The 19114-nt window shown below is 41.0% G+C and overlaps 1 protein-coding gene across 1 annotated transcript in view; it reads right to left on the bottom strand.

The window, feature by feature from the left end:
* Positions 1–8208: 8208 nt before the first annotated feature.
* The window catches only part of WDFY1 (WD repeat and FYVE domain containing 1), a 58172-nt gene continuing 47266 nt past the window's right edge, over positions 8209–19114 (bottom strand). Inside the window, exons 8-11 of the mRNA XM_007935569.2 lie at positions 15814–15915; positions 13332–13462; positions 9223–9331; positions 8209–8268 (exon numbers count right to left, since the gene is read on the bottom strand). Coding sequence (XP_007933760.1) covers positions 8209–8268; positions 9223–9331; positions 13332–13462; positions 15814–15915 — 402 coding nt within the window. The remainder of the gene's footprint in view (positions 8269–9222; positions 9332–13331; positions 13463–15813; positions 15916–19114) is intronic.

Below are 19114 nucleotides of genomic sequence, written 5' to 3'. Positions count from 1 at the left end.
CGACCCCTCCTTGGGTTTCCGAGGCAGTATCTCTATGGAAGTAGATTGCCCAACCTTCCTTCCGAGGAGTGGCTGGTGGGTTTGAATTGCCAGCCATCTAGTTAGCAATCAAACACCTTAGGCACTATACCTCAAGAGCTCCCTACCCTAGAAGAGTGATTCCCAAGTTCTTTCAAATTCATTCATGATTTTGGGACTTCCTTACATTCCTTAAGGAACTCTAGTGGCTAAAGCATTTGGCTGCAAACCAAAAGGTTGGTGGTTCAAACCCTCCAGCTGCCCCATGGGAAAAAGATGAGGCAGCCTGCTTCTGTAAAGATTTACAGCCTTGGAAACCCTGTGGGGGCAGTTCTATTCTCTCCTAAATGGTCACTATGAGTTGGAATTAACTCGATGACAATGAGTTTGGTTTTTTGGTCTACATTCCTTGCTGTGCATTAATGTTAAACTATTTCAGATAGACATAAAATATACTTTTTAGAAAAACTTTTTAAATAGTTTCAAAATAACAATAAGAGTATCATAAAACATGGATTAAGAATCACTTTCTTGAGAGTATATGTAAAATAAATGATTGGTTTGTAATAAAGTTGGCATTGTAAATGTCATCACAGATGGTACCTAAATGAGTGCCACCATTGATTCATGACTACAGATGAATGGTGAATAAAGTTCTAATCTTCCTTTGACCTTACATGCCAGGCTGGGAGAAAAGATGAATCTGTACGAGACATTTTGACCTAGCTCTTGGTGGTAAAGAAATTCCTGTTGCTTTACCTTTCTCCTGAATGTCAAATTCAAGATCTAAAACTTCTTCAAATATGAAAGAGCCAGTAAGGACTACTAGAAAAACGAGCACAGGCTTTGAGATCAGACAGACCAGAGTCTGAATCTTCATTTTCCCACTTGGGTTTGACCTGGGAAGCTATCTCTTATGCTCCATTTACATATCACAAGTGACAAGACTTTAGTCAAAAAGATGGTCCCAGAATGTTTATCCACTTCCATGAGGAATCCTATGTGTCAACATGCAAATAAGCTTCTCAAGGGAGCTTGTCTGTGTAGTAGACAGACAGGGAGAGATTTCCACGGTGCAGTGCAGTGACTGACTGACTTCATATTGTCCTTCTAGCCATAGTCTTTGTGATTCCCACAGAATGAATGGGTGGGACTACACAAATGAGGAGAAGCTCTGGTAGCGTAGTGCCTAAGGCGCCTGACTGCTAACCAGAAGGCTGGCAGTTCAAACCCACCAGCCACTCCTCGGAAGGAAGGTTGGGCAATCTACTTCCTTAGTGATACCGCCTCAGAAACCCAAGGAGGGGTCACTATGAGTCGGGGCCAACTCGACAGCACACACCACCACCACCACAAATGAGGTGCTTATGGCCCACTAACAGGATTGTACAGCTTGCTGCTCATGCAAGTAAGGTATAAGGAACCTGTGATGGTTAAGGTTATGTGTCAACTTGGTTGGGCCACAATTTTCAGTGGTTTGGCAGTTAACTTGGCAGCTATGTAGTTATTCTCAATTTGTGATCTGATGTAACTATCCAACATTTTGTGATGTGCCTCTATGCCTGTGCTTATGGTCCCACTTGGGAGTGAGTTATCTGTTACGTTAAGAAGGCAGGATTAGAGTAGGATGAGATGTATCTCGAGTCACCACCATTACCCCGGTCATCACCCCTCACACCATCATCACACTGCCTTGCTCAAATAAGAAGAGTTTCCTTGAGGGTAGGTCTGCATCCACTATATATGGATACTCTAGCAAAGTTCTCTCTCTTGCTCTGGATCCTACATCTGGCTCACCATCTGACCCCGGTTCTTAGAACGTGAGCCAGCAGCCTATCGTCTGACCTGACTCGCCAGCTTCTGCAGCTTTGTGAGCCTGTCATCTGACCTGCCAATCTGGGTTTGTCAGCCCCTACAACTACCTGAGTCAGAAGACTCCAGCCTGACTCCTGACCCACAGATTTGGGACTTGCCAGCCTCCAAAACCATGTAAGCCATTTCCGTGACAATTCATGACTTCTGTGAACTGCAGCGAATTATGGAACCCAAAGATGGGAGGGAGAGTACTGAGGGGAGAAGCAGTGTTGATGTTAGAGACGACAGAGTGGTACAGCAATTTGGTAAAGTTGGACATATGGAACATCATTAACCTAAGCCTCACAGGAACCAGCTTTGTGCTGATCCTTGTAAAAGAAATTACATGGATCGTCAGGGGGACTCAGGGACTAAAAAGTGATGGATGCAAAAGTTGAAACTCAAGCACTTGGATTAGCCAAGAATGTTTTGTACAAATTGATGCTAAGCTTGGTGAAATCTAAAAAGGGAAAGCCAGAAAACAAGAACCAACTGGTGTGTTTCCGCATCCCAGCTGAGAAGAGACCAGCTGACTCCAGTACCCCGGGGATGAGTCCATGTGGTTGTTGGATGACATCATGATCATTCAGTCAACAACTCTTCTTTTGCATCCTTGTCCTCTAAGCAGCCTTCCAATGGTGATTTGGTTCCTCTGTGGACTCTCCTGCAGATGTTTGGAAGGTTCACTGATGGCACAACGGTGCTCAACTGCTAACTGAAAGGGTGGTTCAAACCCACCCAGTTGTTTCATAGGAAAAAAGACTTGGTGATTTGCTTTCATAAAGATTATAGCCTAGAAAACCCTATGGGGCAGGTCTACTCTGTCACATGGGGTCACTGTAAGTCAAAATCGACTAGACAGCACTTAACAACAGATCTGTGGATAGTATGGCAGGTATAATTCATTGTAAATTAATAAATTAGAACTCCATAAATAAGACACTGAATATACCTTTTAATTTCTAACTGAAAGCAACAAATTTAAGTGTTGGCAATGGTATGAGGATCTGACCAATGAGGATCAAAAACTTAATATGCATATCCTTTGAGCTAGCAATCGCCACTTCTAAAAAAAGGAAAAGTGGACAAAGATGAACACAGAAGTAGGCTCAGTTTAGTGTTTTTAAATACAGTGAGAAATTAGACACTGAAAAATGTTTAAGATCTAATTCCAACATGTTGTTGTGTGCCATCAAGTCAATTCTGATTCATAGCAAACTCATGTAACAGAGAACTCCTCTTAGGGTTTCCTAGGCTGTAATCTTTATGGGAGCAGGTCGCTGTGTCTTTTTTCACAAAGAATACCTGGTGGGTTCAAACTTCTGACCGTTTGGTTAGCAGCTGAGCACTTAACCATTGCACCACTAGGGCTGCTTAACTGCAACATGGGGTTGGGGAAATAAATAATGGTCTAGCCATATAATGGAACAATGCAATACTGCTGTATCAGGCCAGATTATGTTACAGTTAAAGCAACACATACCAGCTCAGTGGACTATTACCATCTATTTTTTGTTCATGCAAAACCCACTCACGTCCAGGGCTCTGGGCTCCATGGCGTGGCTCAGTGTCATGCTCCTCTTTCAACAAGAGCTTCCATGACTGTTATAGAACAAACTGCCTTGGTAGAGCCTCTTACCAGCACTGGAATGTTCTGCCCACATTTCATTGGCTAAAGTAAGTCACATGACCTTACCTAACGGCAAAGGGTTAGACAAGTGCAATCTTAGCTCGAGTAAAATGAGGAAAAATGCTGGGGGCATAGCACTTGTGTGTACTGCAACTACACAGCAAGTGACAATAATAGTAAGCGGGCACTCTTCTTGACATGGGCAAACTGCACATAGTGCACCAAGTGGGGGGAGAGGTACAATACCATTAAAAACACATCTATAAGCATTTGTTATATGCATATAAAGATATACCGCACAGGTTTAACAGTGTTTCTCTGGATGACTGAATTAGAGAGTTTTTAAAAAATCTTTTTTAATATACTTTTTTGTATCTTTATTTTTCTTTTCTATTATAATAAACATGTACTCTTTTCGATCAGGTAAAGTTTTATCTGTTTTGAGAAAAACACAATAAACTGTGATTCTAGTTCCTAAGTCAACCTCTTATCAGTTTAGCTGGGGAATTAGTTCTCTTGGATTGGAACCAACTTGTGCTAATACCTGTCTCAGTGTCACAAAGTTGTTGTTGTTGTTGTTATGGGCCGTCGAGTCAGACCTGACTCATAGCGACCCCTCCTCGGGGGAAGTAGATTGCCCTATCTTCCTTCTGAGGAGTGGCTGGTGGGTTTGAACTGCCAGCCTTCTGGTTAGCTGTCAAGTGCCTTAGGCACTACGCTACCAGTCACAAAGTTATACCCCCCCAAAAGTTATGCTGAAGTCCCAACCCCTATATCTGTGAAAGACCCAGTTTGAGGATAGGTCTTTGTTATGTTAATGAGGCCATGCCTGAATTGGGAGCGGTCCGAGCCTAATTACTTATGAGTGGAATCTTATAAAAAGAGCAGAACAGACTCAGACACACGTACACACACATACATGGAACACAGACATCATGTGAAGCTCCATCTACAAGTGAAGGAATGCCACAGATTGCTGGCAGGTACCAGACACTAGGAAGAGGGTAACAGAAGGAGTCGACATGGCTGAGACCCTGATTTGGACTTCCAGCTGCAGACCGGGAGAAAATAAACATCTGTTCTTTAAAGCTACCCATCTGTGGTATATGTTGTGAAGGCAGCACAGGAAGTAAGACACTCCCTCACATAAAACACACATTGCACGCTGGCACAGGGGATATGGAGACAGCATGTGCTTTCAAGTCACTTTGACTCTGGAAGCTTTCACTTGGAACCTTGTTTTCTCATTTGGAAAACAGAAAAAGTAATGCCTTGCTGAATTGTTACCAGGACTGAGGGAGATGAATATAGATAAAGCTGCAGCACACAGAGAGCTGAAACAAACGGTGGCTGCTATTATTGCCCTGTGTCCACGTTAGCTGCTATTATTGCCCTGTGTCCAGATCAAACATAACAAAAGCAAAATTAAGCCACACAGTAACAAGCAAAGAATGTTTTATTGTATGCATATTCTCAAAAAAAAAAAAAAAAAAGGAAACAAACAAACAAACAAAAACCCCACAAACAGGACCAAAGAACAAAGCTTTCTAGCCTCTCTGGGAGACACAGGGCGTGTATTTTATAGAAACATAGCTAGTAAGAGAACAAAATGTACCAATAACATTACCCTCTGCTTCCCCAGTCAAAAATGGCTATAGAGAAAAACACTTTAAGTTGTATTCTATATAAATTTGTTGCACAATTAAACTTCAACTTACTCAAAGGGTTATTGTATAGTAAACTGCAGAAAACAGAATAGGCATTCAACAATCTGCTCACATTTAACAATTAAGCAATAGACACTTGAATAGACATAGTATGTATTACTTATTTGTTAAACTTCATATTTATAATGAGCAGGTGGTTTATCATTAACAGTAACTGGTTTCTTACATTTTAGGAGACAGCAGATCCAGTCATGGAAATAGAAATTAATGAAAAATGATTTTAGAAAATATTGCCTTGGGTCTGAGCCACTATAGTATTTATTCACACTTGGGTCAGTTTCAACAGTTTAAAAGTACACATACTAACAAGCTAAAGTCTTTCAGAGAAGAACAAGAACACAGTGAAGATTCTAGAGCAACAGCATTTGTTCACATCCTCTAGGTAGCAGGACTGAACTAGGACATCATAAACTGGGAGTTACCATGTAATGAATCATTTGTTTCTACCTAATGCTATGGGGCTACTTCTATCACTTGCACTAGTAAAGGGAAATTTTTAAGTACGTTTATAATGAACAGTTGGCATTTCCTCAGCACATACATACTAGATCTAAATCTTCTCCCACATTCTGTATTTCAGAATCCCTGTTAGTATAAAAAAACTTTGAGTATTCAGTAAGGGAAAGACCAATAACTGTTACTTTAGGTCTATTTTAAGTGGCCCATTGAAGAGGAATGCTGTTTAAATAAGGCAATACCTATAAGCATACTCCTACCTTCCTCATCTTCCCATTCAGAGAAATTGAGAAAATAATTTTTGCCTACCTCTATAAAATTTATTACCCCATTTTCTACCTAGTGTGGGACAGGGACAAGACAAGTCAGCCACGTGTGTTTTAAAAGAAAAATGATAGTAGACTCTGAGTGGAGAGAAAATTGTATTGAAATCTTCTTTCCTTTTCCAAGAGTCCCTGTTCTGATTCTTCCTTAAATATAAATTTCCTCCTTGACTTGTATCAACGTAATGCCTTAGGAGGTGCTAAAACAACCTCATGTTCTCTGTGGAACACTGGGTATTTTTCATTAAGAATTTTTAAAAAATTAAGATGGAACGCTTTGGAGCATTCTCCATAGCTGTAATATTCGGCCCATTCACCATGGAAATTAAAACCCAAACCAAATCAAAACAACAAAGCCCACATTCTACAGATGTTAAGGGGAAACTGAACTACAGTTGAGCACTTCAGCAGGGCATGTGATCAATCACATCCTATTTTCCTTTCAGGACTTGTGATAAAAGTCCACAATAGCACCTATCTATGGGCTGAACAGTGAACTGAACCAAAATTAATATGTGAAGTTTAATATTCAACATCACAGTTTAAAAGTTACCATCATCAGTCAATTTTCTCCCCCAAACCATGTTGAACTATAATGTAGCACAAAAACTGTAAGGAGTAACAAAACCGTTCATCTTTTTCTGAAGACAAGTCAACTTCTACTGCAGATCGCACTAGATCATGTGTGCCTGTCCTCCTTCATTGCTTTGCCATTTGTGCCACATGGACATTAACACATCTTCCTTTAATTGCCTTTCTTAAGTGTTGCAGTCCCTCTAAGCTGCTGTCAGAAAACAGATTCTGTGCCTTAGTTTTATCATGTAAGAGCAACCATGTTGTCCTGATATGATCCTGACCCAGTGAAGCAGGGGAGTTCTTGCCAACATACATTAGGAAAAGTAACAAAAATATTGTTGCTATCTATTTTCAAATTCCTCCTCAAAAAACAATAAGCCTTTCTGGACTCATAGCCCTGAAGTCACACATACATGTACTACTGATAGAACACAAGCAAGTGGACATTCGAACACTAATGGCACGCTCCCAATGCCCTACCTTTAGGTACTAAGGTACTAAGTGGCCAAAGGCTTTAAAAATGCCATTTTGAACAACAAATGTTACCAGTCATTATGAAGGCGATTTATGGGTTGGCAATTACTGGGTAGGACCTGGTTAACAATTACAGCTCAGGGTCACCAGTTTCTTCCTGTGAAATATTCATTAGTTACAACTGAAAGTGCAGTTGAAAAGCTTTGGACTACTTTTTGGAGGTGTATATTAAATTGCAAAATCACACGGGCTCATTTAGGAAGTATAAATGGATTGTATCTGTTAGGCGCAGGAAGACTGGTCTGTTTCATGGAACAGACTGATCACTTCTCATTAACAGCAGGTCAGGGTCTAGGTTTTCCATTCATCGTTACTAGCTGCAATAAGAAAGGGTCAGGTGGCTTACGTGATCCCCATATTAACAGCACCATAAAAAATGTTTTGTGTTCAGAGTATATTTGGGGGCAGACTGTGGACTGCCTTGGTTATTATAGAAATTTCACAATTTACTTATTACAACTATAAAGGTTTATGCACGGCGTATTGGCCAGGAAGAGAAATAACTGAAGCAAGCCAAATACTAAGTGCAGATTACCTGTAAGAAGTTTATCAATAGCTAAGTGTAAAGAATATTCACATACTGCCAGAAGGAGAGACCTCTGGTTTCTCAAATTCCTATTGCCACCCCTCAAGAAAGAGAGAACAGGTCCTCCTTCCCCCGATCTCTGCTCCAACAGAGCCACAAACAGCCCTGAACAGCCACCTCGTCTGAGCAGAAGTGTGTTTGCACCAGGAACTTCTCTGAGAAAGTTCCAAGTCACTGACTTTTTGTTCCATTTTTTCCTGTCTAAAACTTCCATGTTCCGGGTAACTCTTTCCCGACTCAGTAGCTCAGCGTTCACGAGGAAATTACGTTGAAGCGACTCCATTCCTTCGTGAAGCACTACAGACAACCCTTTTCCACACTAGTCCCACAGGGAGATCTACAAGTGCCCAACAACACACTTACAATTTTTTCTTTTTACAAATGTTGATTTGTTTTGAAGTGGCTACAGTCCATTTGTGCAACATTGCCTTTGGAGCTACACAGGAAGGATTTCATTTGGTGAAAGTTGCTTTCAGAAGGTGTATAAATCGCCCAGCTCCTGGATCAATGTGGAGAAAATCCAGTGGCCAGACTGCAACCAACCACAGGCGTCATGTCCCATATCTACAAGAGAAACAAGATTCATAGAGAAAGGCACCAATGACCGTGTCATCAGATGGCAAAACACTGAAAAGCAAACAGCTGCTAAACTTGAAAAGATGTCAAAATTATTAATTCTCTCAGTCAGTTCTCTCTTCACTGTGACATCTCCCTAAGATCTATGTAGCAAAAAAGGCCACTGACCATAACAGCCTACAGTAAGTACAAGAAGAAGAAGGGTAAGAGTATTTTAACACCCGAAAATTACATCATCATATTTTACCATATATTATTTTTAAAAAAAAAATCCCTCTAGGAATATAAAGTATCTTCTACTTTTACAACCCAACAGTGCTACTAAGTATAAAATACTTTTAATTTGTGTGCTGGTTACCCAGGAATTTACTGAAAAAAAAAAAAAATATATATATATATATATGTTGTTGTTATGTGCCATGGAGTCAGACCTGACTCATAGCGACCCCTCCTTGGGTTTCCGAGGCAGTATCACTGCAGAAGTAGATTGCCCAACCTTCCTTGCGAGGAGTGGCTGGTGTATATATAGTTATTCCTTCCAATTAGGATGCTTTCTACCCAGGATGAAAAGGCACTTTAGGGAGGGAAAGAAGGATGGGGGGAGAAGGGCCTGCTGAGGCGCAGGCTGGCAGGTTGGGGAGAGAGCTTGCGCCTTGCTCAGTGCTGGCCGCGATCTAACGGGCGCCAGCAGCTCCCCAGCTCCAGCTGTGAGACCCATGTGGCAGAGGGAAACCTCTCCGGGATCAGCCACCAGGGGAGTGCAAACTCCCAAGCACGCAAGTTGTTACTTGGGGCTTTAAACTGGCAGTGGGTTGCTCATAAAAAGGGAAGGCATGCTTGCCAACCAGAAAGTGCCATTACAAGTGAAATGTATTCAGCCCATTCACAGAATGACAATGGTGCAGTCTACACTGAGAAGCGAAGATAAGTAAGCCAGGTTACCTTTACAATGCGATCAGTCCCACAGGTCACCATGAGTCCCCTAGCAACGTCCATGGACATGTGGGAAATGTTATGTTTTCCTTCATGAAAGGTTGCCAGAGAAGTCCGACTAACAAAGAGAAAAACAGATAGTTTAAAACTCACCTGACTGCCTGTTGCTGTGAGGTGCTGTCAAGTCGATCTCAACTCAGAATAACCCTGTAGGTCAGGGAAGAACTGCCCATAGGGATGCCCAGGTCATAATTTTCATGGAGCCAGACTACCAGGGCTTTCTCCCAAGGAGCCACTCGGCAGGTTTGAACACCAACCTTTTGCTTAGCAGCCGAACACTTAACTGTTGGGCCACCAGCGCTAAGGAATAACTTTGCAGTTATTTCAAAGACAAGTAACTTTGTATTTGAAATAAATAGTTATAATAATAGTATTAAAATTTTCTCCTAAAAACGTGGCTGCAGTTTTTTTTCTTTCTTATAAATTTTATTTTGTTGTTGAGAATGTATACAGCAAAACATACACCAATACAGGAGATTCCACATGTACCATTTAGTGACAGTGATTATATTCTTTGAGTTGTGCAACCACTCTCACCCTCATTTTCAGAGTCATTCCTTCCTCATTAACGTCAACTCACTGCTACCTGAGTTTCCCATCTAATCCTTGAGTTGCTGTTAACAATTTGATCCCAAATAGATAGCTCTTAAAAGAGCATAATGTGCAAGACTTTTTCATTGGTTAAGCTAAATTACTATTTGGTTTTAAGATGACTTAAAGTGATAGTTTTGGTTTAAGGTTTAAAGACGATCTCAGGACAACAGCTTCAGGGGTTCATCCAGTCTCCATGGCTTCAGACAGTCTATAGAGTCCATGAGGATTTGAAATTCTATTCTGTATTTCTCTCCTTTTGATCAGGATTCTCTTATGTCTTTGCTCAAAATTTTTAGCAATGGTAGTGGCTGAAGTTTTGAAAACTGAATCCAGAACTAAAGGATGGCAGAAAGCATGTCAAGTTGTAAGACTGCTCTATAAATGGCTACAAAACCCCTAAAACAATTGGCTGATACATTCCTAAACCTGAAAGAAAACAGGAACATTTAGCATAGAAAAGGAGCCTCGGTGCAGGAGACCACCAACATGGACAAAGCATCAATGGGCAGCCAGCAGGATCCTCCAAATCCACTCTGCCTTTCATGGACCAGTACTCGACCACAGTGCCAGTTCGAATGCTGCCCTGGAAGCTACATAGCCATAACTTCGATCACTAGTTCATTTACCAACGTGAGCTTCCCAACTTGGGCCTCTGTCAAGCCTTGCCAGTCTACTACTATAAAAGATGGTTCATCCATCCATCTACAGGCAGCTGATCTTCAATGAAGGCTCCAAGTCCATTCAATGGGGAAGAAATAGTCTGTTTAACAAATGGTGCTGACAAAACTGGGTTTCATATGCAGAAAACAAAACAGGAACTATACCTTGCACAAAAACTAACTTAAAATGGATCTGAGACCTAAATGTTAAATGTTCAAGCTAAAACTGTAAAGTGCCTGGAAGAGAACATAGGGTCAAAACTAGTGTACTTATGTTTCAGAATAAATAGCCTTCAAACAAAACTAAAAATGCATGGATGACAGAAGATACGATAGATAACTAAGACCTCCTAAGAGTTAATACTTACGCTCCTCAAAATATTTTACCAAAAGAGTAAAAACAGAATCTACAGACTGGGATAAAATCATATCTGATAAAGGTTTAACCTCTAAAATATACAGAAAACTTCAACAACTCAACAACAACAAAAAATTGGATTGTTTAATCCAATTACAAAATGGGCAAAGGACATGAACTTCAACAAAAAGGACATTCAAGCAGCCAACAAATACATGAAAAGATGCTCTCAGTAAGAAGCCATCAGAGATGCAAATCTAAACTACAATGAGATACCTTTTCACTGCTGCAAGAATGGCAATGATCAAAAAAAAAAAAAAAACCCAGAAACAAATGCTGACAAGGTAGTAGGGGACTGGAACTCTAATCGATTGTTGGTGGGATTGTAAAATGGTACAACTACTACGAAAAACAATATGGTGTTTCCTCAAAAAGCCAGAAATAGAAATACCTTCTGATTCAGCAATCTCACTCCCAGGTATATATCCTAGAGATATGAGAAGCACTGACACCACTATGCATATGCACATTTATATTCCTTGTGGCATTATTCACAATAGCAAAAAGATGGAAACAACCTAAGTGCCAACCAATGGATGAACGGATAAACAAACTGTGGTACATACATTTAACATGGATGAATCCAGACAACATTGTGCTGAGTGAAGTAAGTCAATAACAAAAACAAAAATACTGTATAGTCCCACTATTTAAAAAGTCAAAAGTTCTTTATGGTAACCAGGTACGGGAGGGAGAAAGAAGGGGAATCACTTATGAGACAGTAGCCACTTGTTAGTTTTGGTGATGGGGAAGGCAAGATCAAGTGAGTGAAGTCAACACGACACAAGCAAGCGAAGTAAAGATACTAAGAAGAGCACAAGAAAAGGGACCAGTACAATAAATGCTACAGAATATACAATATTGCAACAACAGTAAACACAACCAAAAAGCATGTGTGGTAACATGAGTAGATGTGAATGTGTACAGAAAGGCATACCCAAGTAAATGCATATGGCTATATGGGTGTATCCATGGGCATACGTATACATTTCTGTGTGCTGCGTATATATCCAAATACATACAACAAACCATAGGGGGGAACAGTTACAGAGGCTTCCCAGACAGATCCAAAGTGTTCACAGGATTGGTTTACTGGCTCAAGGGCCTTAGGACCATAGTCTTGGGGACAAGTGGGCATAGCTCACAAAGATAATGTTTTACATTCAAGTTTGGTGAATAGCATCTGGGGTTTTAAAAACTTATAAGCAGCTAAGATACAATTATTGTTCTTTACTCAGAGCAAAAGAGCATGATGGAAACCAAAGGATCAAATAAGAAACCAGTCTATGTTACTAGCAGCCTACACGAACGACAACCTCTTCAAAGTTGAGACTAGAAGAACTAGATGGTGCCCGGCTGCCAATAACTGCTGTTCTGACCAGGGACATGGAGAAGGTCCTGAATAGAATGGAGGAAAAATGGAGAACAAAACTCAAATTCCTTAAAAAGGCTAGACCTACTGGACCAAAAGAGAATAGTGGAACCCTGGGATATCACCGTATGAGAATCTTTGAACATGGAATTGAAGTTATCTCTGTGGGTCATTCTTTAGCCAAATAATAGATTGCTTACAAAATAAACAATATCACCTTTGAGTAATGTGTTCCCTCAAAAAAATAAACTATATGAGACCAAACAGACAACATTTACCCAAAAACAAAGGTGATAAGGCACAGAGGGGAAGGGAAGCTAGAAGAATGGAAACAGAACAAAGAATGGATATAATGACCATGTTGACACATTGGGAAAACTGTAACCAGTAACAGGGAACAATCTATATAAAAATTGTTAAAGGGAAACCTAATTTGCTGGGTAAACTTCCACCTAAAACACAGTAAAATATTTAAAAAAAAACAAACTCAAAGGGAAAGGAAACAAAATGGTGGTTCCTGTGTCAGGAAATAACGGAAACAGGGCATACAGACAGATTTCCTTATACACAAAAACAGTTACTTGAGAAGAGACTGCAAGCTCAGATTTCTATGGAAGAAAGAACATTGTTGTCTTAACTGTTCCCAGCAATTCATTTACATATGTACGAGCAAAGGCTGGAAAACTGGGGTATTTCTGCTAGACAGTCAACTAAGCCACTGCCATTAGTTTGCAAGTGTTCCTGTATAGTACCCCAGAGAGTACGGGGGGCGGGGAGAACATCCTCTAAATTGTGCAGTTCTTAGGAACGTAAGTCCTCACAGAGCTCAGGAGCAATTTGTCCCAGCAACGGGGCAGCTTGAGATAAACAGTAATATGCTCTTAAATTATAATATTATAGCAGAATCTTCTCTTTAGAAATTATTTATGCAATTTAGAGACACAAACATGTATGGAAATGTTATTTCTCAGTCTCTTTTCAGATGCACAGTAACGCAAAGATCTGTAACACTCACTCTTCATCTTTGATGGAGTCGTAACAGGAGTCGCACACCCGGACCTGGAACTCGAAGCCCATGATGGGGTAACTGGAGCGCTTGCTGCTGCACTTCCCACAGACGGCCTGCCCGCATTTCCTGCAGTGATGCTTCCAGGAGGACCCGAGGGAGGAAAACGAGGAGTTTAACCTTTGCTTTAATGCACACGGGTTCCCTTTAGAGTTGGGGAATGGGAATGGGGAAGATTTGCCTTGAATTATAATCACCCCAATTCAGAGTATCAATCAATTCTCAAAAGACAGACATCTGCGACACTTGGTACAGATTTCCAAACAACCGGCCTTATTGGTCAGCTGTTTTTTACTCATTCACATCATCTGCCTAGATGTCAGCGACCAGTTAGCAGCTGTCATGGAGCTGACTCTGACTCATGACGAGCCCACGTGTGTCAGAGTAGAGCTGTGCTCCACGGGGTTTTTAAGGGCTGAGTTTCTGGAAGCGGACCACCAGGCCGGGCTTCGGAGGCAGTCCTCGGTGGAAATAAGCCTCTGTCCTTGTGCTTAGCGGCCAAGCACAGTAACCGTTTATCCCACCCAAGGTCTTCAGACATCAGCAAACAACACTATTACAGTCAAATTCACTGAGGAGCCCAAACCAATGAAGATTTCAGGAAGAAAATCTATTCCTATGTCAGAGAAAAGTTTTGAAACAGTTTTAAGTGTAATTTTCTTCATTAATTAATACCCAAATTCATGTTTTGCTATTTCTTTTCATCTTTCAAATTGTGATTCTGGAAATAAGCTCCAAAATGGTCCAATTGTTGTTACTGGTTTTGACAATTCTTTTGCTACTAAAAGATTAGTGACCTGCACATCTCCACACTCTACTATTAGTTGTTAGCACACTGGAGTAGAACTGTTTTCTTCATGGTGTCTTTTAGGGACTACTTCACCCGTCAGTTACAATGCACTAATTACCACTAGACATGCACCGCGAGAACTTGATGATCAGTCAGATGCTATTTTAGAGCAGTAGAATGTTATGAGTGCTAGAATGATTCCAGCGTTGCCTGCCAGACTCACATTAAACCTTACCATAGAACAGCCTTGGTAAGTAACATCTAAGAAATTTTATTAACTCACAGACTAACGCTAATCACTCAGGAAATCAGCACTCTTTTTACTCACCAGCACAATTTATACTCACCTTTAGTGAGTGGCTACCTTCAAGGCTGCTGTAGAAATATTGTTTGTAGAACTTTAGTATTACAGGGGATACCCAGTGCTCAGAGCATCTTTGAAATTTATGGGCTTTTTGGGGTATGAGTCTTTAATTTAAAAGATGAAGCACAGTATTCAAAGCATACTTAACAAAAATGTTCCAGGTGTACTTGCAACGGGAAAATTTAACATGATCTCAAGTTCTTAACCTGTGGCCGTTGAGTCGACTCTGCTCACAGCGACCCCATGGTCAAAGTAGGCCTGTGCCCCACAAGGCTATCAATGACTAATGTTTTGGAAGTAGATTGCCAGGCCTTTTTTCTAAGGTAGCTTCGGGTGGACACAAATACCTAACCTCTCAGCAGCTCACTGTGTTAACTGTTTCTACCACCTAGGGTCAAATCTTAGGGTCAGATTGTTCCACTGAGGGTTAAATTGTTACTTACGTGATGTTCTGTTTCTGTCCACATAAAACATATACAGATAATCCCCACTATTCAAAAATCCGCTTTACACAACTTCACTATTACTAAAGACCTATAATAGTATCTCTTTTTGCTAACTGAAAGAAATCTGAAGAGGATTTTCACTTTTACAAAAAAAAAAAAAAAAGGAAAAAGTAAAGCTAGCATTCAGGTTTGTTTTGCAGTGAGCCATTCAAGAGGCAGCACATACCCCAAGCAGAGAGAGCAGTGCCCCTAGCTCCTTCCCTGGGAACTGCACTCAGCATCAAGCTGCTGTAGCTTTGAACTGTATCTATGAACACTCTATGTTAGTGTTATCTTGGTGTTATGTGTTATTTGGTACAATTTGGCAGGTTAGTTTTTGGATTTGGGAATGCTCAAAAAATTTTTCTCATATAAATCAATGGTAATTGCATCTTCACTTTATCCGTATTGCCTTAAAAAAGGTTTCATAGGAACGCTCTACTTTCAGATAGCAGGGAAACCTTTAATTGTGTGCCCTAATTTACTCTAATTCTGTGATTGTCTAGCATGCAATACTGACTTTAACAATTAACAGTCCTAAACTTTAAGATCTTCTCTCAATTTACAAATAGGCTCTTCAGGACCTTCTGGGAACCCCTGCTTTTCCAGTGCAGGAGAAGTCATCGTCTCACTGGCCTAGGAAAGGGCTTGCTCATTGTTAGCCTCGTGATGGGAGCAATACCAAAAGGCAAGAACTGACAGGAACAAAGTGTGATTCCAAAAAAGGAACAGTTAATTACACCAATAACAGAATAGACAGCGAACAGTGACAGCTCTCCGGTGGCTACTTACCTGTCTTAACCCCAGAGTTTTTGTGTCCCACATCTGCTTTATATTCCAGAAAAAGGGCTGCTCACATTTCTGACAAGAATCACTTTCCAGCCACTGAGGAGCCTGTGGGGGTAAGAAGTCAAAGACAATGACAACGCACCCCTATCTTTACATAGAATTTAGTACAACCACTTTTGACCTTGTTGCAGATAGCATTTCTTTTTAATTCATTAATATTTTACAGCTGGTTGCTATAATCAATATTATGTTGCAGTGTGTTCTGAGTCATCTACGTAATTTTAGCATTGCTTACAGGGCTGTTCAGTGCCTTATCTGTAGGTAACAGGGAATACTGCCATTTTCTCTGTGACCTCTGAAGACTTCTCTTTCCATACTTCTTTTGCTCGCCAGTTGTTTGAAATGCACATCTACTTGGCTAAAATCCCATTTCTTGGAGAATCTGGTGAATTGCCACTTGGAAAGGCTTTTGGGTCACCTGGTGACCAACAGGACAGGTCCCGAAAAGGAAAGGTTTCCTAGCTCTCCTAGGTGAGCATCATATTAGACTTCCCAGCCCTCCTTTCCCAGAGCTCAGCGTGTCCCCGCACAGCCGCCCGCGGACCCCTGCCCTCCCAGAGCTCAGCGTGTCCCTGCACAGCTGCCCGCAGATCCCCACTAGTTGTGGACTCACGGTGCTGTCATTCTCTGTGTCTATTTCTCCCCATGCCCCTCCCCACTAACCAATGAGTGCTCCAAAGCAGAGGTCCGCTAGTGCCTAAGGCACTACTGCTAAACAGAAGCCTGGCGGTTCAAACCCACCAGCCACTCCTCGGAAGGAAGATGGGGCAATCTACTTTCGTAGTGATACTGCCTCGGAAACCGAAGGAGGGGTCGCTATGAGTCGGATCTGACTCAATGGCACTTAACAACAACAGTCTGTAACACAGTAGGTTTCCCATTTGTTGAAACAGCTGAACTGAAGTCCCAAGATAACTTTATTTAGAACTTAGGAAATATTTCTCCAAATAAGAAATTCCAAATTGTACTTAATTACCAGATAGACCTATTAAAGCCTATTGAACCACAAATAATATCAGTTAGGTGTTAAAAGGGACAATAAAAATAGAAGATACTGTTTTCTATAAATTAAACCAAAGATCAAGAATAAGATATCATTCTTTTTGTACATCTGATAAGAGGAGGCCAAGATGGGGGAATCACAGCATTTCTGAATTACACTGATCTCAGAAAACACATGGTGAAGATGAAGATCTTTTCAGAGACTCAAAGGGAATTTCTGGTGGTTTAAAGGAGCTCCTAGGTGTTTACTGTGTTTCGTAATGTATCAAAGCTTCTACTTCTGCTATTTCTTAGTTCAGATAAGTCACTGGAAATTTTTTTGTAGATGACAGTCATTAGTCAGGATGGTTTTATGGGGCAGTGGTGGAGAAGACACTAACAAATAAAATGAAGCTGACTGAGAAGACAGAGAGGTTTCTTTAAACTAACTAGGGAAATGTTGGAAGTGAGAAGGGAGGGAATGAAGAATGATAAAGAGATGTGTACACATGTGAGGAAGATTATTACCTTCAAGGCAAGAAACATTAGAAGCAGAAAGAGACAAGAAAGGACCTTTCCCAACAACCTTCAGAGAGAATGTGGCCCCCACAAATTTGGACGTACCAGTTACTGGCTACGTTCAAGCTGATTCCTACTCACGGCAACCCCATGTGTCAGAGTGGAGCTGGGCACCATGGGGTTTTCAACGGCTTACTGCGTGTCACCAGACCTTTCCTTCGAAGAGCCTCTGGCTGGACTCAAACCTCTAGACCTTCAGTTAGCAGCCATTTTCACTGTTCAGGAACTCCAAATTTTGACTACGAGCCTCCCAAGCTGTGAGAGTCAGTGTCTGTTCCTGTAAACCCTCCACTCTATGGCAGCCCTAGGAAACTAACACATGGCGTATGCTAGAGATGCACGGTTACTCAGTGAGAGTCAGATCTACCAATGGTCTAAGACCACATAAAGCAGACACGTGTGCAGGGACTGATGGGAACGCGACATGCGTGCTGCACTCTACACTGTTGTAAGGACAGCATACTGAGAAAATTATGACATGTCACTAAACATATGGTCCATGACAATGCACTATTAATAACCACGCATCATTCATGTTCACCGAAGTTTCCAGACTTTATGGCCACCTTGTAGGCAGGTGCTCTATAAATATTTCTGCAGTTAAACTACAAGTCATTAGCATCCCACTAGAGAATATACACGGCAAAGTGTATACAGATTCAACAGTTTCTCCATGTACAGTTCAGTGACACTGATTACACTGAGGTGTGCAACCATTCTCACCCTCCTTTTCTGAGTTGTTCCTCCCTCATTAACACAAACTTGCTACCCCCTTTCGAGTTGCTGTCATCAGTCTGATCCCACATAGCTAGACCTTGAAAGAGCACACTATTCAAGGTAGACATTCTTTACTGGGTAAGCTGTTGTTTGGTTTTAAGAAGATTTCAGGGGATATTTCTGCTCTAAGTGGCATCTTATCTTTGCAATCTACATCACAGATTGTAGATGCCATTAGAAAAGACAGATAATAGGAGTTCTGCCAAAGATGGGGATGTTCTGCCTGGTGATCAGGAAACAGCTATAAAAAGCTTTAAGAATGTTAAGTATTCTTGGACCCAGAGCCTATTTTTAGAAATGTGTCTGAAATAAATAATAAAACAATTGTACAACAAGGTTAAGAGTATTCACCACAGAATTATTTTACATAGAAAAAAAAAAAGAGAGAGAGAGAAAGCTATTGTTTAGAAAACTGTAGTGCCTTTTCACAAAGAATTAGAATCAACCTTAGAAATCATCTTATTCAACTATGTTACTTTATGGAAGAAGAAATGGAAGACAGAGAAATTAGGCACTTATCCAACCAATGTCTCAGAACTAGTTAGTGGCACAACCAAGGTTAGGATGCAGGTCTAAAAAGAATATTATATGAGTATCAGTCAGGTGGCTTTTTAATTTACTGCTGCAGACATGGACTCAGTGGAGCAAAATCAACGGAAACCAGAAGCAGAAAGACAGAGATGCTCTGTGGAATCACAGGTAGTTTGTGGAGGGCCCATGTGCGGGAACCCATCCTCAAATATGTTTCAGTGTATTTCTCAAAGCCGAAAATCCAAGTAAACATTCAGTCTGACTGTGCACATTACTTATCATGGGTGGAGATTCTCACAAGAGGAGAGGATGCAATGCAAAATGGTACTTGGGATCTTGCCAGACAATAACCCACAAGCCCAACAGTGAGAGGCTG

The sequence above is a fragment of the Orycteropus afer genome, unplaced genomic scaffold (genome assembly GCF_000298275.1).
Source record: "Orycteropus afer afer isolate SDZICR_OR568_19922 unplaced genomic scaffold, OryAfe1.0 scaffold00002, whole genome shotgun sequence".
Classification (NCBI taxonomy): domain Eukaryota; kingdom Metazoa; phylum Chordata; class Mammalia; order Tubulidentata; family Orycteropodidae; genus Orycteropus; species Orycteropus afer.
This window is presented reverse-complemented; position numbering and strand designations above follow the sequence as displayed.